Source organism: Rhyacophila brunnea, unplaced genomic scaffold, assembly GCF_057557595.1.
Source record: "Rhyacophila brunnea isolate RB1 unplaced genomic scaffold, BYU_Rbru_1.0 scaffold_9, whole genome shotgun sequence".
Taxonomy (NCBI): Eukaryota; Metazoa; Arthropoda; class Insecta; order Trichoptera; family Rhyacophilidae; genus Rhyacophila; species Rhyacophila brunnea.
In genome coordinates this window covers 31,244,335-31,268,889 of record NW_028233361.1, presented here as the reverse complement: position 1 = coordinate 31,268,889, position 24,555 = coordinate 31,244,335, and the positions used below count along the sequence as shown (strand labels likewise).

At 35.3% G+C, this 24,555-nt stretch overlaps 2 protein-coding genes across 2 annotated transcripts in view; one reads left to right on the top strand and one right to left on the bottom strand.

Annotated features, from left to right (window-relative positions):
* Positions 1–867: 867 nt before the first annotated feature.
* Positions 868–12,981, bottom strand: Cyt-c1 (Cytochrome c1). The gene is made up of 7 exons (XM_085959708.1): positions 12,899–12,981; positions 12,534–12,584; positions 11,995–12,143; positions 9,055–9,181; positions 8,242–8,359; positions 1,994–2,178; positions 868–1,633 (listed from the first exon to the last, which is right to left on the bottom strand). The coding sequence occupies exons 1-7, from the start codon at positions 12,965–12,967 to the stop codon at positions 1,409–1,411; spliced, it is 924 nt and encodes a 307-aa protein (XP_085815834.1). The 5' UTR covers positions 12,968–12,981; the 3' UTR covers positions 868–1,408.
* A 1,879-nt stretch (positions 12,982–14,860) lies between these two features.
* Positions 14,861–24,555, top strand: part of RpL18 (ribosomal protein L18) — a 38,518-nt gene continuing 28,823 nt past the window's right edge. Inside the window, exons 1-4 of the mRNA XM_085959988.1 lie at positions 14,861–15,085; positions 17,337–17,753; positions 21,121–21,398; positions 22,606–23,058. Coding sequence (XP_085816114.1) covers positions 14,965–15,085; positions 17,337–17,753; positions 21,121–21,398; positions 22,606–23,058 — 1,269 coding nt within the window. The 5' untranslated portion in view covers positions 14,861–14,964. The remainder of the gene's footprint in view (positions 15,086–17,336; positions 17,754–21,120; positions 21,399–22,605; positions 23,059–24,555) is intronic.

Sequence of the window (24,555 nt, the reverse complement as noted above, 5' to 3'; positions counted from 1 at the left end):
CGTTTCCCTAGGTAATAGATTTACGTACATTTTTATCGTAATTTTGATAATAAATCTTATGTCATTCATTCTTACCACCCGATAGAAATGTACCGAATTTGACACGTATTTTTGGTATATAGAACTCCACGATACATCTTAATTTTTTATTTTATTTTTCTCATTACTTTTGAATATATATTTACCGATTAATAAACTTTTCTAGCTATTTTTCGATAACAACTTTACCTAGAGACATCACCTTAAACATCTTATATTTACTTGATAAATGCTTATTTCAAAATACACACAATTTAATTTTTTTTTTACTTTCCTCTACTTTCGAACATTCAACATTCGCACACCTTTTCAGGAACCAATTATGTGCGAAAGTCGAGGTCCTCCTGTAATAGATTTATACTGTTGTGAACTTGGTAAGTTGACAGTTTTGAGATGAGACGTGTCAAAAACATCTGTAACACAAACTACTTTTAACGCATTCACTGCTGAGTAGATAATGATTTTTTAATTAGCACATTTAAAATGCACGTTAATTACATCGATCGGCCACCTGGTCATTACGCGCATGTGCGTCTTCAGCGTCCAAAGTATTAATGCATAACAAAGTAAATTACCGTGAAATTAGACCAATTAGGTCCCACCTGAGTGTGTACTTAAAAAGTGTATACCCATTATTTATTACTATAGCAATACATATGTGTCCCCAACATATCAACCACAGTTTAGAAGTTGTACTATAGCTCTTTGAGGATTTACTGTGTAACAATGACACTCGGTATAACTTATAAGACAACTGTTTATTAGAAAATAATATGACTCGGCATGGTGGACGGATGGGTTTCAGTGGTGGTAAATGAAACAGACAAATTTCCGTTATCTTGATTTTATTCAACATTCAATTGAATACATTAAATACTTGTTCAGCTTCAATTATACTGCTCATCGGTAAGCTATGCAATATCTCACGGTCAAATAAATAACATAATACCTCAATAAGAAAAAATTTATCCATCCATAAAATGACATCTATTTAAATATATTTACAATTTTATTTCAAAATACCATTTCATGAAATTAAGACAAATGGAGAGTTGATTCTTTTAAGTAACTTTTATTCGCTAAATACATTGTTTAAAAATATGTAACATGAATAAATCTTAAATAAAAATTGAACTAATTAACATTATCCGCAAATTATTAGAGATGGCTGTGTAGCTTATCCGTAGAACAAAGTAGGTGTAATAAATTATCTAAATGGTAACGTTAACAAGCATTCACAATGCTTTGTCGTACATCATAACATGCCCACTAAATACCATTAATGAAACTGGTGATAATCTCCTGTTACGTAGACCAAATTACTTACACTACAACAATTTAAATTTCGCCCCGCACTTCTTTGATAAACTTATGCTTTCGGCTTGTAAGCCAACTTCCTAGTTTTCATAATGGAAAATTTGTGCCGGTATAAATAATAAACAGTGGCTAATAGAACGGCGTAGATTCCGATCGACTTGATGAACATCCTTTTGCGGTCGTCGTACTCGGGCTCCGATGTCCACTTGAGGAATGTGCTCACATCTTTGGCGAGCTGACTTCCGGTCGGTGGCGTTCCATCGGTGTACTCGATAGCCTGAAAGATTTAAGTCAGACGCAATTAATTCAAAGCCAACGCATTTTAATTCACAGATTTTTTCCTAATCCCATAATTTTGGATCTGAAAATAATGTCTGGGTGTGCAATCCCTAGTAATGATAACAAAATTTTTGAGATAATTAATAGCATACGATACATTACAAAATACATAACATATTAAAAACTTTAGGAAGAAGAGGAAACAAAACGTCTTAAGTTGGATTCCAGACAATTTTATTTTAGGCTGGAAGAGCTAAAAAATGCTCAACTTTGTGATACCGTAGATTTTTTTTTCATGGGTCGTGAAACTTAACCTTTCCCTAATCTACATGGAAAATTAAAGATCATCATAGCATACCTCAGTGTAGAGAGCTTGTGCCATAGAAATAGCACCTCCCACAAAGTACGCGTTGAAATATTGGCCATCTCGCAACACAATGCCGGCAGGGGGTGGGTCTACATAGCCGGTCAGCAGAGCGAATATGTAATCCTCGCCACCTTTTCTTGCAGACACAATGTATGACAGATCGGGAGGATAAGCACCTAGAGAAAATATTGTTACATTGGTAATATGTAAGTATGTAATCAACGATTTCCAAGAATTAATGTATTACAAAACCATTGATATACTACTAGATGAGCAGTTCCCATACAAGTGTCATTTTAAAAATGTACCACAAAAGATATAACGAATATCGTCTTATAATATTTCCTTGTAGGTATAATGCGTTAAGACAGTTAACATGGATTCCCGAATTTCACCCGTATTGCCCTGGCTGTAAAACTAAATTTGCGTTCTTGGAATAGTGAACCTAAGGGTGCTGCAACGCAAAACAGACAGAGCAAGTCGTCATGCGCTGACTATTAGTTAGAGTAAGATGCAAGCTAGACCGGGCTTACTCAGTAAGTTTTAACAAAGGCCGAGTCGCTGAAAATCGGGCATCATTTTAAGAAGCATATGATTCATCCAGTAATATATCAATGTACAAAACACATCATGTAAAATGTACACAGATCTGAGAGATTATCGATGCTAAGGTAGTCAGCTTCATACTATTTATTCCTACCCAAGTGACAGCTCCATACTATTTATTCCTATCCAAGTTAACTTGGATGAGTAGGACGCGGTCCAAGTTGCTTGGATAGGAATAATTAGTATGAAGATGTCACATACGAGTGCACTTGGATAGGAATAAATAGTATGAAGCTGTCACTTGGATGAGATATCTTCATACTAATTATTCCTGTCCAAGTCTACTTGGATCGTACTTGGACCGTGTCAACGCGGCTTTAGGGTAGGTTTGTATCAAAGTATTAGCACTTATTGTTACAATTACAATAAGTTGGTTGTAATTGTTGTAATAAGTGCAATATTTTAACAGCACCTCTTGCTGCTGTTAAAATATAGGTCCAAGTACCATCCAAGTACACTTGGATCGAGTGCCATCCAAGTGACAGCTTCATACTATTTATTCCTATCCAAGTGCACTCGTATGAGGCATCTTCATACTAATCATTCCTATCCAAGCTACTTGGACCGCGTCCTACTCATCCAAGATAACTTGGATACGAATAAATAGTATGAAGCTGTCACTTGGATGAGACATCTTAATACTAATTATTCCTATCCAAGCTACTTGGACCGCGTCCTACGCATCCAAGTTAACTTGGATACGAATAAATAGTATGGAGCTGTCACTTGGATGAGACATCTTCATACTAATTATTCCTATCCAAGTCTACTTGGATCGTACTTGGACCGTGTCAACGCGGCTTTAGGGTAGGTTTGTATCAAAGTATTAGCACTTATTGTTACAATTACAATAAGTTGGTTGTAATTGTAACAATAAGTGCTAATACTTTGATACAAACCTTTCCTAAGTTTGATAATATTTATCACTTCAGCGGTCGATAAGTATAGAATAGACCCACTGGAAGTCATATAAATGTTTGAGATGTGTCAAATCTCAGTAGATGAGGTGAAGAATCCCTATTCCCGAGAGTTCCCATTGAGTTATATTAATTATACAATATCATTATGATGTTATGATACTGAAAGATATGCCTCTTGCTGGCTTGAAGTTTATTCTCAAACTGAGGCGAATAATTTAATAGAAGAATTTTTACACAACATTCCCTCAGCCATTAGTAACAACAATCTTGTATACACAATTACAATAAATGTAGGTATCTGATATAGATGAAGACAACAAGCCAGTTGAAATTGAACCATCAACATTGGGCTTGTTGCATCAACAATAGTTTTGTATTTTTAAATTATATTTTCAACATAATTTTCATTTTAAAATAGTATTAAACAAAAATTACAAAACAATATTTAAGTTTTTCCGAATATCCCATTTTCCCAACAATTTCCATACATTTTCTCCGGAAAAAAAATATATTAGATAAATTTCAAGAATTTTATTTATTTTAAACATGAAAAGTGAAACTATGTGTCCTGAATCACCAGGATTTCCATACAAATTTCAGTTAGAACCTTGTAGTAAAGGCGATTTGTTTGAGTTTCAGGTGGACAAAGTTCTAACTGAATTTATGATATATAAAATTAACTATTAAAAACTAGTTTTAACGTAGTTTTATTGATAGTTACATCATAGCAGTACCATAATTGATATATTCAATCAAAAAATTAATTGAAAACATTCACAATTAACAAAATACAAGCGTTCAAAACTTCAACAGCCCATAACTTTTTTGCTGCAGTTGTCCACTTAGACCCTGTAGTTCTCGGGTGGCGATATGCATTCACAAAATTTTTGTCGACATGACGACTTTTACTACCACCGGTTTTCCAAATGCAAAAGTAGGGGTGAGTGGTAATCACCATAATACCACCATATAATTTTAAAATTTCATGACTAATGCTTGATTATTAAATAAAATCAATAATCTGGACTGCTCCTTCTAGCACAGTTTTAGTTGTGGTTGAAGTATTTTAAACTAGTCACCATCAATCAAATTAATTTGTCAAAATCATATTACAGAAATCAGCAAACGTCGCAGAAACCTCAATTTTACCTTGTAGCAACCCATTCGGGAAACACCGATTCAGAGTCAGCAATTTCAAGTAAATGCTGGTTCAGATATTCATATTAAATACATCACGGTGTGATCCGATTGTTGAGAAAAGACTGTTACTGTAGTGAGCGAATAATGCCGACCCTTGCAATTACATGCACATAAAATTTTACTGCAAATATTAGTAAATAATAAAATAAAATACGCATGTATCCGCAAAATACTCAAGAGGACACCGCACATAATAAGTTAATATTACATATTGTTTTGAGAAGATAAGATAAATAATGACATGATAATTTTTATCTTAATATATTGTCGCTTTATGATTAGTTTGTCTATATTTTTTAATTGAATATCCGTTTTTGTCGAAATTGACCTTTTAATGCAGAACAATTTTTTGTATCTAAATGGACCAGAACCATCCTCTTCTTTAAATTACTTTGTAATGAATACAGCATTCATATGCTGTAAAAACAACTATTTAAATACTTCCATGTATTTAAATTGAAATTTGTTTCCTGAACATTTGATATTTGGTCTATTTGACAAAACAAACCTACAGCATATGACAAAATAATTAATGGAGCTCTTGTTGTGTCACATGTTCACCAGTTCGATTGTACTAATAAAAAGTATGCATTCCGATTCTATTACCATTAAATCACATGATTATCCCTGTACGATGAATTTTTGTTTAAAAAATGACCGCAATCTTTTATCGTCATAAGTTGCCAAACAACGCAGGGCAGGTCCAAAATTGCTTTTATTGGACGTGTACTAAATACTTTCTTAGCTTTTTAAAAAAAATCTCTTCTGCCTTGTTTCTGCTCAGCGAACACCTCTATAACTTTCTCATTAAAGCCTGGAACTGCATGTATGACATCTTTTTCAGATAGAGAATAGTGTCTTTACTGATTCATAGTGCAAGACACCTTTCACTTTCACAATACTTATTATTAATACTTTTTTTGACAGTTTAGTAAACTAAGAATATTATGACATTAAGTTATTATAAAAAAAGTTATACATAGCACCAGGGACGGCTCTTGTATAGGAGCAAAGGTGCACTGATCTCCCAAATTATTACGTAACTATGTAATAATAAGTACTTATTCAAATACCTACATATTGTATGAATTAATTATTGTAAAATATCTTTAATTTGTCGCCCGTCTGCACGCATAAAATGCGCGTAATTTCTGGCAGCCTGCATGTATGCGTAGGTACGTCCTTCGTAGTATTAATTGTGCAGGAGAGAAATCGAACCGCCTGGCGATGATTTTTTTTTCACGCTGCCGATAATGTGGGCTCAGTTGTGATCTTTTTTTATTTCCGAACGTGCAATATTTACCTCACTTGGGACACTGTGCCTCCCAATCTGAGCTTACGAGCGCACACGACATTTCACGACAATGCTGTGTTTGACTGGCGCGAATAATAACAACTCACAAACGCTTTTGAAGTCGGTACAAGATTCCCGCGTAATATTTCAAATTATTATATTATTATTTCGTACGTTATGAGGTAAATGCTACGTTGTTTGCCATATAATATTGAATCGATCAAAATATCGATTAGAGTGATATTGTGTTCATTAAGTTAGGTGTAGCAATCTCAACATACAAATACCAATTTTATAATTATTTTACCTTTAAAAATTAAATAATTTTATTATGCCTAGAGCAAAGTAAACTTGTAAGTAAGTAATTGATAAACTATTAATAACCTTTACATAATATAATACCTATACATACTACAATTTTTTACGTACCTACTTATACTACTCTAAGAGAAGTAGTTATTTAACAAAAGCGTTACATTGTAACAATTTCTACAATATTAGGTATTTCAATAGTGTATGTGGAGTATGAGCGTTATTTTGAACGTAAAAGAGGATAAAATATTTTTTAAGAAGATGAACAAAGCAATTTTCCAATGTCAATTATTGAAGAAAAGAAATATAAATTATTCTATCAAATACAATATTCGTGTTACCGAAGTATTTTTCATTTTGAATACGTCTTTCAAATCAGTCCCATTTGGAGTGCAATTCTGGAGTTGAGGTGTACAAAGTATTAGCAATTTTTTAACAGATAGTAACTATATCCCGTTGCAAAATCACCGATCCATAGTATTTATCAAAATGATACAGCGCGTAGGTATATGCGGTGAATGTGGGATGCAAATAACCGAAAGGGGAGTATAAGATATGCCCGAATTGCGTCAGTATGTGAACTTCAACCGACCATAACCCGCGTACTACCTATCGGAGCTACACAAATGAGGGGTTTACGGCTTTGTACCAATGACATATTGTCTAAAATACTTGCATCAGTTATAATTTATGGAAGTTAGGAGTATCAAACGTGGAAACTACGTTGGCACATATGAAATGTATTACAATAAAAATCGAAAAGAGTTTGTATGCCTTTTGCATCATACCTATCATATCCAGAAGCTTGGACTTTGACAATAAATAAATGCTATCGGTGAATGTGAGCGTCGTTTCGTTTCTCAACCCCCCCCCACCAAGATGTATTATATATTTAAGCATAAGCCTACCTCCACTCTGAAGGCTATTGCCGATTTTTTTCAATACCACAAAACGGAAAATGCATGTCTTTGCATGCACTCCCTAATTTTATGATCACCGGCCGCCACTGCATAGCACCATACGCGTGTATAATTCCAGTGTAATTTTATAATTATTCTCAGAAATATTAACTCTGTATTCTCTAAACGTTCACAACAAAAAAGATATGAGGCTAGAAGATATAACAAAATATTCAAACCTATCTTTCATTCGGTCCAATATCAGATCACAAACCTACCTCTTTATAAATTTCTTTATTGCTAATTTTACTTCCTATCTTAGACCAGTGTCCTGCAGGGGTCTGCGCCGGCCGCTCTAGCATCTCTGTTGATACCGTCCAACCACCGGAGTCCGGGCCTGTCAATCGACCTCCGACTGTCCGGTCTGGTATCCAGGATTTTTCTCGGCGGTTGAGCACTGTTCATTCTTGTTACATGATCCGCCCTCCAGTTTAACGAATGTGGAGATACATTCTTCTCGGTAGGAGGTTATAGACCGCCAGGTTATGCCAAATACGCCATTCATCTCCTTTAGTATGGGCGCATATATCCTATGGAGCAACTTCCTCTCAAATATATCGAACGCACGCTCATCAGCCTTGGTAAGAGTCTAACACTCCAACCCGTGGGTCAGTATTGGTCAGATCAGCATCTTGTACATCTTAACATTGACAGGAGAGGATGTGAGACTTTAGCTGATTTTGTAGACCAAAGTAGCACCCGTTTGCCGCTATGTCTCTCCCGTTTTATTTCCTCACTTATGACATTCTTGTTGTTGGTACCGAGGTAAACAAAACTATCGACACACTCGAAGAGGTAGTCATGTATACCTTTATAGAATGTATTTTTACAGTAAGTACTCGGTGAATGAAACTATCCATTTTCTTCAGTAAACTGCTGCAATGATTTAAATGTTAAACAGTAATTATAGTATTAGTTTTACATTGATTGATCGATAATGCACGTTACCATTGTTGGCAGCCCTAGCGGCTTCCTCATTAGGATAAGGTGCCGGGAAGTAGTCGGAGAGTTTTCCAGGCCTCATGAAATAGTTACCGACCTCATCAGGTCCATCCTTCACCATGCACTAGATTGGAAAGAAAAATAAAACATTTATGCATAGTTGGATCCAAGTACCCACGCAAAAATAAAATTAACAATTTCTCCATAACAATTTTAACAACTTCATTTCTATATAATATTTCAACTACCAAGATCAGACCCATTTTCCAAGTTTATAGCTCTGAAAAGCATAGGAGGTAGGCTGTAGAGATCCAACATAAATAGTGCACACTAAACATTAATAGTCATATGTACTTATTTATTTTCATTGAAGTAGGAATATAAATTGCAGATGGTATCGATTAGTTTTTAAAATTCAATTAAACCCTGCATAAAGCAGGTTATTAAATAGAAAATATTCTTCAATCTATTATGGTTTGGTTTATGTTTTGGAAGTTCCCTTCCTGTAGAAAAGTTGTCAAAAACACAATCTTCTTTTGGTTCTTCCGAAAAGTGGTGATTTTCCATTCGCATTTCCATTAACATACCCATTCATTCGTAACTATTGTACAGAAAAACAATTAGTAATAACTGATAACACAGTAATGTAACTGTAATGTTGGCATGCCAATTTTAAATGCTTTGACTGAAACAAAATGAATAGTGCATAGTAGGCCGCGATTTTCATTACTGACAACGGATTCCAGAATTTTTAATCCTCCATTCGTTGAATTTATTCCTTCGGCTTGGGATGCGAGATGAATGGTGTTGGGAACTCACCTCTGCTGCCTCAGCTTTGGCTTCAGCCTCGGTGTGAGTAACTCCCACCAAATTGCGGTACGCTATGTACTGCATAGAGTGGCAGGCGGCACACACCTGCTTGTAGACTTCATAGCCTCTTCGCACACTGCAATAAAAGACTACTGCATAGAACAATGACAATATATTATAACACCCGAAGATGTCCAAAGACTTAGGTTAAAGTGTCGCTGATAATAAAGTTACTAAGGATAATGATTAAATTTGCTGCAGGTCATTTCGAATCTGTTACAAGCTTCAAACATGAGCTCTAGAGATTTATTTGGCAGATAAAAAAAGTCTGACATTAGTAAATTCAGTGAATGAATCATTATTGAGATGAAATATGTACCGGATGAAAGTTATACTGGAACCAAAGTGTTCACAAGTGGATGTAGTTTTACAAAAACGAACTAACCCACATTCGACAAATCTCAAGAAAATTTCAGTTAATTTTTTTTTATCATTGTAAATTCTTGTTCAGTTTTTTGGTTAAATGGTAATAATACAAGGCCTGAACAAAAACGATGCATGAGTGCGAGTGAGAAAGTATTCGGCACCCTTACAATCTCTGCGACACGCGCTAGAATAAGATAAAAGGTCTACTAGCTACAAGCCAGTTTCCAAAAGTATCGCCATCAAATCGGGGTGAAACGCTTCACATAGGGTCGATAACTTGCGAGCTCGTGTTGCTAAAATTGATATTTCTTGTGTTAAACATAAAGTCAGTGGTAAATATTTTTGGTTAATTAAGTAGAAAAGATGGTTCTGTGTGTTGTCTTAAAATATGTTAGCCGTACTGATAAGCAAGAAGATGGTATTACGTTTCATAAGTAAGTTGATACATGTTCGTGATAATTTATTTGTATTTTATTACATATTTTAATATCAGTGACCTAGTGTTTCTTTAAAATAACTTAAATCATGGATATCTTTATCTAATGGTTGCATTTTGACCGCTTAAAAATACTATATAACGTAAAAAAATAGAAAATTATATTTTAATTCTGAGCGTCTAGTGCGAGCATTTTGGGCGAGCACTAGCGAAATGGTCTATGGCCTCGAACATTTGTAGACGAATTCGTTCACTCGCTCACAAGCCAAACGCAAGGCACGCGGCTTCATTTAGCAATGCAACGGGTGGCGTCTAGATGTATCTATAGTCTAAGTAATAATACTATATTTGATAGTAAAACAAAATCTATTACTTTATTGTGATTCTTAGTTCAAAATTCGACTCGAAATTTTAAAAAAAATAGAGGATACATACTACGTTTTGCAGATTTTGTGAAAGGCAGTATAAACTAATATTGTTTCAAGTGTTTGTTTTAGTAACATTTATTGGGTGTTTTATATTTACTAATAACAGTATAAAAAAATACAATTGAAATGTTATGTAGTCTAGTACTTTTTTGCTTCACAACGTACCTTGCAACATTACACAGATAAGACAAGTATGTTTTTTGTATAATGTAGAATATACCGTAAGTGACATAAAATTGGTATGTATGTCTGTAAGTTATTTCTTAACTACTGGTCAATGGCCAGATCATATTAATAGATGGGTAGCCAAATGCATTGAACTATCATATTCTATATTTAAATGACAAAAAATTGCATAAGCCGTACGTGTTCAACAACATTCAGAATGTTCACTAGTCGCAAAATGATCTGTAATCACACGGCAAAACGAATGCAAATACAGATTTCTTAAATCTCGTTTCTACGTCTACTAAATTGGTTGTGGTTTTCTATCATTATTTTTCGTGCTGGTACAAATATTCATTGGAATGTTTTCTTTTTCGAGTGCAAGTATAGAATTTTTAAGATATGTTTTAATAATGTTATTACTATAATTACAATCAGACACATGGAAATATGTGATACGGAATTGGCATCATGCCACTTTGCTAGGTGTAGCCATTCTGATGAACCTGACCGACATCTCGTAGAGTAAACATTTAATTGAAAGTCATTCCGTCCCGGCTTGTGCAATAATTTATGTACCAGCAATTTAATTTCTAAGTAAACCATAAGATGAATATTACAATATAATATGGTAGGTATAAAAACTGTGTTTATTTCTTCAATATTTCAACACAAACTTTCGATATCTAAATGAAAATTCTAAAAGTTCATGGAAATATATATATCAGGCATGTCCAACTTCAAGTAGGTTGTGATCTGCTATACAGCATCAAAAGTGGCGGTGATCTACCATAGTCTCCCGCTGTTATTCTTCAACTTAAACAAACGCACTATATTCAGCTTAGGACATTGAGTTGTTAGGTACAGATTCTTTCACCACCACAAAGAAATACTTAATTTCTCATTCGTCGTGAAAAAGATAGTTTGGTCTTTCGGTACATCGTCAAACTATTCTCCTACCGGGCAAAGGGGTGCGACTGTAAAATTAAACTACGCTTCAGTTTAAAGCACAGGTATTCACATTTTCTCTTTCTCTCACTCCTGTGACAGGCCGTGAGTGATGCAATACAATCAAGTGATACGATGAGGTCAAGCAGACTTCTTCTTGGTTAATTTAAAAACGACTTTCACTCAAGCTGGTTAAGCAAATGCAAAAGGGAATAATTATTGATGCTTCCCTTTCAAATTTCAATAAAATCATATTATATTACAAAATATTTTCATGACTCAATATTGCGATCGACGTGTTGGACACGCCCGATATATATTATCTTTCAAAAGATTCTAATTTTGTTTTCCATGCAAAAAAATTACTCAAAACCAGGCGATTTTTCGCATTACGATTAACTAACTGCAGTTATCGTTTCAAACATACTAAAATTAAATAAAATACACAGGACTCCGAGAAACTCAAAAAATTACTCCTACGTATCATACTTTCTCACAATTTGTTATTATGCATCCAGTCGGGAGAAAAAAAGGAAAGAGAAATACCTAGCGTGATCCAAAGACGAGAAGGCTCCATTGTGGCTCCATTTATTCGGAAAGACGTGGGCTTGGTTGCCTGAAGCATTCACAGACTGCTCTAGAGTGAACCATAATGTTCCGATACCGCCACCCACTACTCCCAATGTTGTCAACAGCTGCAACCGATATTTTATAAATTAAAATATTTATGACAACAATAAACAAAATGCACTGATCAGTCATTTTCACCAAAACACAATAGGTATGTACTAAAAAATAATAGGTATCTGGTATTTATATTACACAATACAATGTTAGTGTATTAAAGAAGATTATTAGAAAATTCCGACAAACTTATAACCGTCTCGGTTGAAATTATTGGCTAAACTCATATTATCACTACACTTCCGATTTCGTTTCTGTAAAAACGTAAAGTTTTTCATAGGTATAAGAGTAATGCTGAAGTGTCAAAATTTTACTTGACATCTTGACTTTCAAACATTACGTGGAGACTTACTATAAAAAGACGATTGATAACGCGGCACAGATTATCGTTAATTACTTACATATTTTTGTCCTTTGGTGATACCTCCAGTTGCAGTGGACAACTTGCTGATCTGAAATTATTGATGGTTAGAAGAATTAGATAAGGCGGCTGTTACATAATTAACAAAAATCTTAGCAACACACAGTTGAACACTGTTTCTCAGAGAAACATATAAAACTGATGAAAGCTAAAATGTTCAAATACACCGATTATATCCTAGAACACTATATAATCCACAATAACTGAAATATAAGTTGACTTTCAATGTGCATTAACTATGAATGGGGTAAATAAGTAAATGTGACACAAGAAAATTGTAAATAGATTATTATAGAATTGAAATGTCTGCGAAGTTTAGCTGGCAAATGTGGTAAATTTCTTTACCTGTTTAATAGTAGCACTATTAGTTTTTAGCAGTCCAGCTCCGCAAATCCTACCTACCGTAGCCGCCATGATGGACAGTGGTCGTAAAAATTATGCTGGGGTAACGAAACTTTTAGTAATAAAGTCAACAATATGTTCAGTTTCTTGAATACTGTTAACAAGCTTAAATTAATACGTTTTGTGTAATACTAAATATACAATGGAATATTTTGAAGAAACATTATTTCTTTTAAATAACGTATTTATTTATAATTTTACCGAAATTCTACATATTACACGTCACCACGTTGGCAACATCAATGGAATTATAGAGGTTTTAGGGAACTTGTGTGATTATCATTGGAATTAATTCGTAGATGAAAAGCCACAATAGCGGCCTTTACACACACATTCTTTACCGCATACTCAGGATCGTACGCGCCGGAACCCGATATTGAGCGCGTAATATCACACGTGTCAGATGTCTGCTGATACAATTTACATGTAAGTATATTAGTCTATGTTACATTTCAACTATATCCTGCGCGATAGCACAACGTTTTGCGCATGTTTTGAGGAGCGCGCGCCGGGATTGAGCGTCTAACTAAAGGCATATCGCGCGTTCATTCATTACGGCGTGATCGTGGAAGTCGTTGAAGCGTACAACAATTCAACGGTTTTAGTGAGAGTGTGTTATTTTGACACACTGCATTTTGACATTTAGTTCAAACACAGTTTCGTAAACAAACCATTCCTGAGATAAAACAATTCAATCAAATCCTTCCGAACACAGCATAACCAAAATATAACGTTTGAACAAGTTTAGCTTTATTTTTGTACAAGAAGGCATCTGTACACACTTAATTTTTACATTATAAATGGATATATTATAAAGAAGAAATATTATACTAGCTGAGTTTGTGCAGGCGCAAGTATAAGTTTAAGTCAAAACAAAAAACGAAAAGTCTGGGTTAAATACTATAGACGGTGTTTTGATCACCTACCCTTAATTCGTGAATTACGCCAAAACTATCCCGATGATTTTTTAAATTATTTAAGAATGAACAGTAGTTCATCATTTGATTACAGATTCATCCTCAATATCCCCGGTCTCCTAATGCATATTTGACTTGTTTACCGTTGGAAGCTCTTGGTCCTTGGTGAAGAGCAGCAGATCGTAATACCACAATGATGGCTCATATACCTACTTGATCTCTTCCACCACCGCTACGTCGACTTTCCTCTACTTTTTTTTAACTCTTTCCGAAAAGAACCCCTAAAGCCGCGTTGACACAGTCCAAGTACGATCCAAGTACACTTGGACCGAGTGCCATCCAAGTGCACTCGTATGTGACATCTTCATACTAATTATTCCTATCCAAGCTACTTGGACCGCGTCCCACTCATCCAAGTTAACTTGGATAGGAATAAATAGTATGGAGCTGTCACTTGGATAGGAATAAATAGTATGAAGCTGTCACTTGGATGAGACATCTTCATACTAATTATTCCTATCCAAGTCTACTTGGATCGTACTTGGACCGTGTCAACGCGGCTTTAGACACACGATCATTCCCGTGCGACATCGCGCACACGAGGCTTTCACGCAGACAAGATTGTGTGTGTGCATGCCGCTATTAATTACAATCCTCAAAAGATGGCTTCGTAATTTTAATTAAAACACCAAACTAAAAAGGTTTAGCATAATGTATAGCCTATATTAATTCTTTCACTTGTTAGAAGATTTTAGTATTTTGTCACTTTGCCAATAATTTATTATTGGTATACAATTATATAATAAAATATTCAAAATCAACTACATTATAATATATAGCTTTATGTTTTAGTATTGTTTTTTTTTATAAATTGGTAGGTAGGTATATTGTGGAAAAAACTTCGGTATTATTTTCTACCCTTTTTCTAAATTGAATTGTTTATGGTTTTATATGACATCACTAAGCTCAGCTGTTTGTATACGCCGTTGCCGTTTGCTAAACTACTATAGCAGTGATCGTTCGCTTTTCTTCGATGCTTTGTTATATCTCCAGATATCTTATCAATCCGGGCTGCTTATTCATCATTTCGTTATGAGTTCGGGGATGCCGGAGCTTGGCTCCAAAATAAGCCTAATATCGAAGGCAGATATTCGATATGAGGGTCGACTTTTCACAGTTGACCCACTAGAATGTACGATCGCTTTGGCTAGCGGTAAGTATACAATGGATTCCCGGTTTACTATAATCTTATATGTATTTTTTTATTTCTACTTTCAAGTGAACAGATGAAAGGTTTCTGTCGTTATAATGTGACATTTGTCTGAGCCGAGTGTTTTATAATAATGTGACGTATGGTTTATAATAATTCCCGCTACTATGCCGCGTATATAACTGTTATTTAGTAATGAATACGTCGAGATGTTTTTGATTTGGCGCAATTCGTGTTTCCTATCGTTTGCACAAATTCGTCTGAATATATTATTATTTGAGAGTTTTTTTTGTATTACTTATAATGTTTCTATTTAACCTTCCGTGAACCCTGCTGGCTTTCCGTCCGACACCAGAGTATCATAATAACATTACCGATTTTCATATTGGTCTCTTGGAAAACTATTTGAATTGAACTCAATATCGGTTAATTGAACCCCTATTATCATAAAAATGTATTAATATACATATACGGAAAGACATATAACTGTATACTTAATGTAGATGCATATTTTTCACTATACTTTTGTTATTTTAATAGACGTGGAATTAATTGTTAGGTTGAAGTTGCTTTTAGAACTGACGATTGCAATAAAATGTGAAATATTTTTTCTGCTGACTTAGGGTGGGTATGCAGTAAAATTCAGTGTCCTATGTGATCTATTTTATGAATCATAAGTTTATTTTCAATAAATTTTCTCTTTGACCTGGCACTGCACAAACTATATGTAAAAATATAAAAAAATTACCTTTATTACCCATAATAAAATGTTAGTTTGTACAATCTATGTATCGATATAAAATTATTATTGTTACATCATTTTTTCCCATGAGATTCAAATGGTTTGTAGGTATTAGGGATTGGTTCCTAACCTCAATCAATTTATCCAAGTGTTAAAATTAATTAACATTCCTTTTTAAATATAATTTTAGTGGTATTCAAATATTAGGTATTACTTCTACCTTTATCCAATAATTTTATTGTTGATTTTACAATATGTCAACTGTTATCACACTCATCTCCGCAGATAGATAGAAAGCATTACAGGTAGATCTATTATTAGGTAATAATATCATTATTCATAATATAATTTCACAAGCCTTTAGCGGGTCTAGGTTTCCATTCAGTGTGACCATTTCAGTCCCAGGCATCTCGGTCTCTTTTTACCTCCAGGGAGCGTACACAGCTATTATATTATATATGTGGCCGATTCAACTCAGTCTGCATTTTTAAATGCCATGTGGTCGTTTTACCCTCATATAGCTTCATTATATCATGATCTCTGATTACCATTTTCTTTGACAGCCCCAAAAAAACTTTTCAGTGACTTCATTCATATTACCATAGTGAGTAAAATGTGTTGTACAGGGATTATTGGGTTTTATTACTTCGGTTACCCTACCCAATTGATTAGATTAACAAATGTAATAACTCAATAATCCCGTCATGATATATTCCACTCGCGGCGAGTGCAATACCAATAAGGCGCAGGACTCTGCAAAGATATCCATCTTTGATAGGCCAAGTGGCCAGCATTGTGATCCATAATGTTAATACAGGGCATAGGTGTTCTTTATAAAGAGTTTTGGTTTTCTTCAGTGTTACCATCCTTGGTAATTGTGCTGCAGATGCCGTCATGAGCTTTTATGATTTTTTTTTACGAAAACAGTTTATTCCATGTAGACAATTATAATAAATACCTTTTTCTGTCGGCGCATAGGCTTTTCGACGATCCAATAATTGTTAATTTAAAATGTTCATACATTGTGATACATCATTATCACAAACTAAGATTATATTAGGTAATATTAGGTTGGGGTAGGTTAGATTAGGTTTGGTGTGGTGTAAGAAGAAAGTTATAAAATTGCATGACGGCAGCTGCGGCACATTTACCCCACCCTTTTCTATACTAAAGTACAAAGGTGTAGAAAATATTAAAGTATAACTCACTATTTTCCCTTATTTGCGGAATCAAAATTATAGTATTGTGCTATAATTATAGCACAGTTGGGAATACTGAAGTCCTAAGATAATATTCACATTAGATATAATGTATCCCTTTAGCAATTTTAACAGAATGAAAAAATGAATAACTCCTAATTTGTTTGTTGAAGTTTGAAAGGAAAATGCACTTCAAATTTGTTCATATTTTGAAATGGCTAAATAGAAAATGTGTGGCATGAAATTAATGATGTACATTGTATACGATCGTCTAACCAGAAATAATAATTCATTTCATGTGTTTGATTTGCAGTTAGGTCGTTTGGCACGGAAGACAGAGAAACACAGTACCCTGTGGCTCCCCAGAACCAAGTATACGATTACATCCTGTTCAGGGGGACCGACATCAAAGACATCCGGGTGGTGAACAATGTGCCGGCCTTACCCAATGACCCGGCCATCATGCAACTGTCGGTGCCGCCGTCGCTGGGCCCTCCCGTGGGAAGCGTGGCGTACCAGCAACCGCAGTTCAACCATCCCGTGGTGGGCCCCGCGCCCTACCAGACCTACCACTCGGTGGTCGGCCTCCCGCCCGCTCTGCGTGGCAATCCTGTCAACGTCATCAACCCTATCAACCAGATGGCAAAGCAGACGAGTGAGTTGACACCGCAGGGTCAGGGGCCCATCGAACCGCCCCCGCCTCAGCCGCCTCTCCGAGCGAAAGACCAAGGTCCCCTGCCAATCTCATACGGTGGCTCACTTTCATGCCTCGCTTGTAATCGACCTGTTCGAGGTTTCATCTCGACCATGTAAAGTGCATAGTCGCCATCGGTAATATTTTTAATTGCCACAAACACCGCACTACAAAACATAAGAGTTTCAATCCACATCTGAAGATGTCGAGTACTTTACTTGCGATTGCTTGCATCGTCGAGAGGAAACTAGCAGAACGGTTCAGTAATATTTTAACATGAATTTGCGATTAGTTGATGAATGCCCGCTTGAAAATATATTCCTTATACAGTACTCTCTCAGTTATCCGCCACCCCAAAAACCAGACAAGCGGCCAATTAATGAAAGCGGCGGATTATAGTGCATAATACATACAAAATATGGTAAAAATTAAAACAGGTATTTCGTAAAAATAGTTATTTTTTGAGAAATTTGTACTAGCAAATTACGGTTTTATTTATAATCAAAATCAAGTACTTATTTACTAAATTATACATGTTTATAAACGAAGTTTATTAACTAAATATTAAACAGTAAATCACTTGACACAACCAGTTGTTCAGTGAGGCAGATATTCTTGAATGGCTTAGGATTCCTGGTTTTCCCTATGACCAAAAGCTTCAGTTTGTGTGTCCGGGTTGCATTGGAGCACGGCATAATTGTGATGTGGTCCTTGGGCACTTTCCTCCCTGGTACATTACTTTCTTCGCGTTGAACGTACGTTTTACGAAGAAATTTCCAAAATAAACCCGTCTCATCTGCATTGTATACTTGTACGTGGCGGATTACTGAATTTGACAATCGAATACCGGTGAATTATAGAGCTTGATTTTGTGCTTTTTACAAGTAAAAATACCTAACTGCGGATTATAATTGTTGTCGGATAATCGAGCGGCGGATTACTGAGAGTACTGTATGTGTATACATATTAACCTTTCCTTTTCTTGTGATTTATTTTAATATGTAGTCTGTTATATTTTCATATTACATTTTGGGCTTCCAGGGTTATAGCAGTAGATGGGTATGGTGTCATTGTGTTTCTGGATATTTCACTGGGCCGCAGTGACTAAATATCAGAATATATTTTGAAAGCCCAATGTAATTTTAATATCTATTTCAAGGAGCGTCTGAATAAAGTCACTCGGTGAAATACCCAGACACAGATCATTCATAGTAGTTGAGTCAATTTTTATCATAATAATATTATATACCCAGCCAATATCGGGAGTGTTTTAGGATAAATTAACATTAGGTATTTATTTTAAGTATATTCAAACATCTATATTAGGTATATAAATATTCAAATTTATACTTTTAGATATCAACCAATCATATGTTTTATTGGCTTGGCATGCTTTTGCTTGATTCTACTCATTTCGGTTTGTTGACCATACTGAAAGATCTCTTATTCCGGTGGTAAAAGGTTATATCTGTAGTAAACATTTTTATCACTCTAATGCTGTTGAATGTCTTATTTTCGTATTGATTACGTTTTAAATTAAATATCAATAATGTAAAAGTAAAAAAAGGACATTACCGTGTTTGCTCCCAAGCAGAGCTGAGTGATTCAAATGATTGATTATTCTTGTGATCAGTAGTAAAAATGTAGTAATCTAGAAGGGGTAGTACATCATATTATTATACTGTAAAATGAATTCCCATAAAAATAATCTGTTGATTGGATGGATGTCTTTGGTCATGATATTATTTTACATGTATGTCTTATGACTTATAACGTGATATTATTATCATCGCGGTGCGGTGTGGGACTCATTCGCCGCAATGCATAATCTCCATCAATGCCATCATATTGTCTCTTTCAAGAACTCTTACATTTGTATCTTCATTATATGTACTTCATCCTACATATGTTTCTTATTTATATAAGTCCGCTAGTGCATATGTTCAACATTAAACCGGTACTCAAAATTAGGTGGTTGCGAAATAAATTAATTTGGCTAAATTTAAATTTCCGTCCGAATTTCTTTGTGCTGTGCAGTTGAAATATAATAATAATTAAGAATCCTGTACACTTTGAATATGTTAGAGGTAAATTAGTGACACTTACTTTCTTTCTCGTTCTTTCAGTTAGTACATAATTTGAAGAATACAGTGATATATTTGAATGTATGGTATCACTTCCAAATTTAATACTGAAATAGGTGAAAAAGAAGTAGGTTGTATTGGAATATTTCAGTTTCTTACGCCGCCGAATGAATAACAAGTTATGTCCGTTTACTTCTTTCTGTCTCTTTGCGAAAGCTACTAACACATTCTTATTGGACATTCTAATTCTTCTCATTTTTCACAATGTTAATTGTTTATGGTGTGTGTTCGTATTATGTTCTTTTGTCTGCCGTTTTATGTTAATTCGATGCCGATCGCAAACTCATAATTTTAAAATCTATCCCTAACGCTGAGCATCTAATCATATGTATGTGAACGGAAGCGGACTTGGTTTTACTGCTTTGGTTGGCTTAATGTATTTTTGCTTGTTTATTTCTGAGATATCGGCGCGCTGAAATGTCATCATGCTTTGCAGACGCCACCGGCATAAGTACCCTCATATCATTCATGCGTCAGTCTAATGGAAATAGTCAACATAATCTTAGTAAAGTATTCGGTAAAGTATAAGCATCTTAGTATAGTACATATAAGGAATGCGTCGATGAAATAGAATGTACGTAAATGAATCCTATTGGAATTGCATGTTTTTATTTATCATGAATGGGAGATTGAGGAAATATATTCTTTTTACAAATAATTCATTTACTTGATTAGAAGTTGTTTTGTTAATTATTTGTAATATTATGCACCGGCTACATTAAAGCCCACTGCCTATTATGGCGGCTAGGTGCAACCAGGAATCGCAGGAAGTAGCAATATAGGTGAACAATTTTGAGGCGGCCGAAGACATGAAGATATTTTGCAGGGGGGTGTGGAGATGGTATATGTCCATTAATCCACGTTGTCCGTTTACAGTTATTTTGATGATTGATGGGCATGTGACACCTGTGCATCTCATTGCGAAATATGATCACCGTACCAGAAATGTTGACATAGACTGCTACTTCCTGCTATTCGTGTTGGTGTCTGATCGTCATAATGAGCCTTAATCTTCAACTATATATCTCGTAGTTAACAGCAGCAAATGTGGCTTTTCTATATTTAGTATTTTGAAATTGAAATATTTTATCTCAAGGAAAACATTAATAACATGTTTTCGTTAGAGAGAGTTAGTAAGTAAAAATGTGGTATGCAAGGTTTCATTTAAAGATTAGATTGAAACAAGTTGCTTAGAGAGCATTCAAGCATGGCGAATCAGTATGAGGGGATGTTCAAAAACATGTCATTTTCTGTGTCAGGCTCGATGCTGGAGATGATCGGTGGCGGGTCGAGGGCGGACACGCCCCTGGCGGCCAACGTGCAGCGCAAGAGCCCCACTGCAGACCAGAGCACGCAGGCTGGTTCCCACAATGCCCACCAACACCACCAGCACAAGGGCAACAACAACCAAACAGGGGGAGGCGGAGGCAAACCGCAGCATGAGGCGCGCAACGATATGCGCCACCATCAGCACCCCCATCCGCATCCTGACCAGCAGCGGCCCAACGCCAACGGCAGACCCCGCTCTCAAAATAAGGTCTCCTATATTTCTTTTCTTCCTTTGCCTTGCAATAGCAACGCACAGTTTAATGAAACAATAAAATTATTTAAATAATGTCTTGCATTTGCTGTAAGTTTACCGACAAGGTGTTATATCTGGATATTGCGCACAGTAAAGCAAATCCAGGAGGTCAAGATCATTTTTGATTTTGTAGTATTACGCCCACGATGGCTGAGTGGCTAACACGTCGTCGGCTTATAATGTCGTGGCTCCCAGGTTCGAATCCTGGGTCATATTGTCTTTCAATGTGTGTTTGGTGTCAGTTTGGACCTAATAGGTTGGGCAAGTGGCTAAACATTCATTTCTTGCCAACAAAAATCTGTTGCTGCTGAGGCCCATAATATGATCTGATAGGACAGGGATGGCGAACCTTTTTATGTACGCATGCCAAAATTTCCCAAATATTATTTTGACTGTCTGATGTGCCGAGTAGTTTTTCGAGTAGATCATGTAGGGAAAAAATGGAAAAATAGTTATAAGAATTCTATTTAAAAAGTTCAAAATTATAAGAAATTGAGTTCTTGAGTATTATTACTATAATACCTACTTAGTTTGGTTATTGACGAACAAATTGACGCCAAAATTTCTCGGATCAGATCAGGCATCCTCTCTACAGTGGTCTCTAGCATTATAAAATGATTGAAAATCGATTAAAATTAGAGGTTCGCGTCACGGCTTACCGCCCGCCTGATGAGGTCAGTGCTATAATATTATTATGTGTGACGCATAAAATATAAGGACCCATCTATGCAATTTAAATTAATTATAATGTTTATTCGTTAATAGTATCAGCTGCCTGTTATTTTATATACAATGCGATCTGTCATTTATGCATAAATTTCGTCATTTCCGTTTGTGCATTGATTGATAAATATTATTGGTAAAAATATTAATAAAAACTGAAGAAAATACCCATTTTTAATATTATATGATATATATTTAGGCATTTGTAAAAAAAATATATTTTAAACTATATAAGTATCAATTTTTTTTCTCTTCAACACAAAACATTCGCGTGCCATAGGTTCGCCATCCCTGTGACAGGACATGGTAAAAAAAAAACACAAGTATAAGAAATCACACAACTGCCGGTAGGTTGGTATTTATGTGGCCACATATTTCGATTAGGAGCAGGTTTGTTATACTATTTTATAATACTCTAAAATATAAATGTTGTCAATAGAATGCGGTTCATCAAAACCAGCAGCAGCATCATCAACAAAATCAACCTCACCAACATCACAACAACCAACAACATAATCAACAACATAACCAACATCAGCAGCACAATAATCAAGGCATGAGGCAAGGCCAGGGGCAGGGACAAGGGCACGGACAAGGGCAGGGACAAGGGCAGGGTCAAGGACAGGGACAAGGACAGGCGCAGGGACAGGGGCAAGGTCAAGGGCAGGGCTGGAATCGTGGCGGTGGCCGCGGCGGGAGGGGCGGAAGGGGTCGAGGAGGATTCACAGGCCGGCCGCAGGGTCAGCCCGGACCAGGAGGCGTCCGCCCCAAGAACACCCTCAAGTTTGACAATGACTACGACTTTGAGCAAGCCAACACGGAGTTTGAAGAGCTTAGAAATCAACTGGCCAAAGTTAAAATCGCCGAAGGGGAGGCGCCTCCCAAACCAGAGGTAAGAATGATAATCTGAACCGCCCATCGATAATCTGCCATGCGAAAAATAAAAAGGTTTCTCATAAATTAGTCTGTCCATAGAGTTCTGTGTCTCTCGACCTGTTCACTCGTACACATTTCATACATTCGTAAACAGAAGTATAAATGAGTGTGGTTGGGAAGGGTCCATTCATGCTGGAAATGCATTGTATTAATAATTAAATAAAACCCATGTTTTATTTAATATCTATGGTTCCACCTATCTATATGCAGCAGTTACATGTAACTTGTACGTATGCAGCTCTCTGTGAGCTGTCATACCAGAAAACTGTGGCTGTATAGCATTGAGATCAAAAAATGATGCATTGTTCGTGGAGCACTTTACGAACACCTACTTTTGAATCAATCGGAATTCTATATATTGTTGTTGCACGCCGCTTACCTTCAATGTGGCAAAATCATGTTTAGGTGATAGAGACAAAAACTGTTTTAAAAAATCCAAAAAGTAATTATTAAATAAATAATTAAATGGCTTAGTAGAGTAATATTATTTACACTCTTTTGGTTGTTAAAATTATCGAATTTGTTGATAGTTTTTCAGAAAATGCTTTGAACGTGGATATTTTTACATTGGAGGTATATTTTGCACAGTTTTGACACATTGGAAATATTTGCTACGTATTTTGAATATGTATAATTAGGACATAGACAGATTTTTTTTATTTATTTATATCTGACTTATGGCTTTAGATTGTTGTAAAAGTAATGATGGTTGCTTATATCATTTATGGGCGGAGGTTTAGTATACAACTTATGTGGCTCAACAGCATTTGATTTGAGTCTTTGGTTTAAATTTTGCAACTCTTCAGAGTAATTTAGTTTATATAAAATATCTCCACTCGGTAGATATCACCAACTTTCTTTCCTGGACAAAGTGATGAAATATTTGTTTTTTAATGAATATAATTCACTTTGTGTGGCTTTTTAGGGCGAGCTAAATGCATTCTCGCAATGTATCATGGTGTGCTCCTTTTTTTAAATTCTATTTTATTTTCAGATTTGTCTAATTGGTTGATTAATTCTCATCCAATGACATTATTCCTGTTTTGATAATTTATTGCAACCATCCAATATTATCATTTCTTCATACTGGTTGGGGAATTTCTTCAAATAGTCGATAATACATTGTGTAAATTCATTCATAGCTATTATAATTCAGTATCAATTATTATATAGCAGTGGCGAAGGGTGGAGGTAGGCTGTTAATATCCGCCATAAACAGTGAACATTAAACTTTTTCACACATACATATTTGTTTTCATTGAAATAAGACTACAATTTACAGATAGTGTTGGTTAGTTGTTAAAATTCAATTAAACCCTGACAAACCAAGCCATAATAGATAATAGTCCAAAAATACATGTCTATCTATAAAATAACTAAAATTATGCAATTAAATCATACATAACTTTGCATATTTTATAAATAGAATAATATTTTCTATTTATTATAGTTT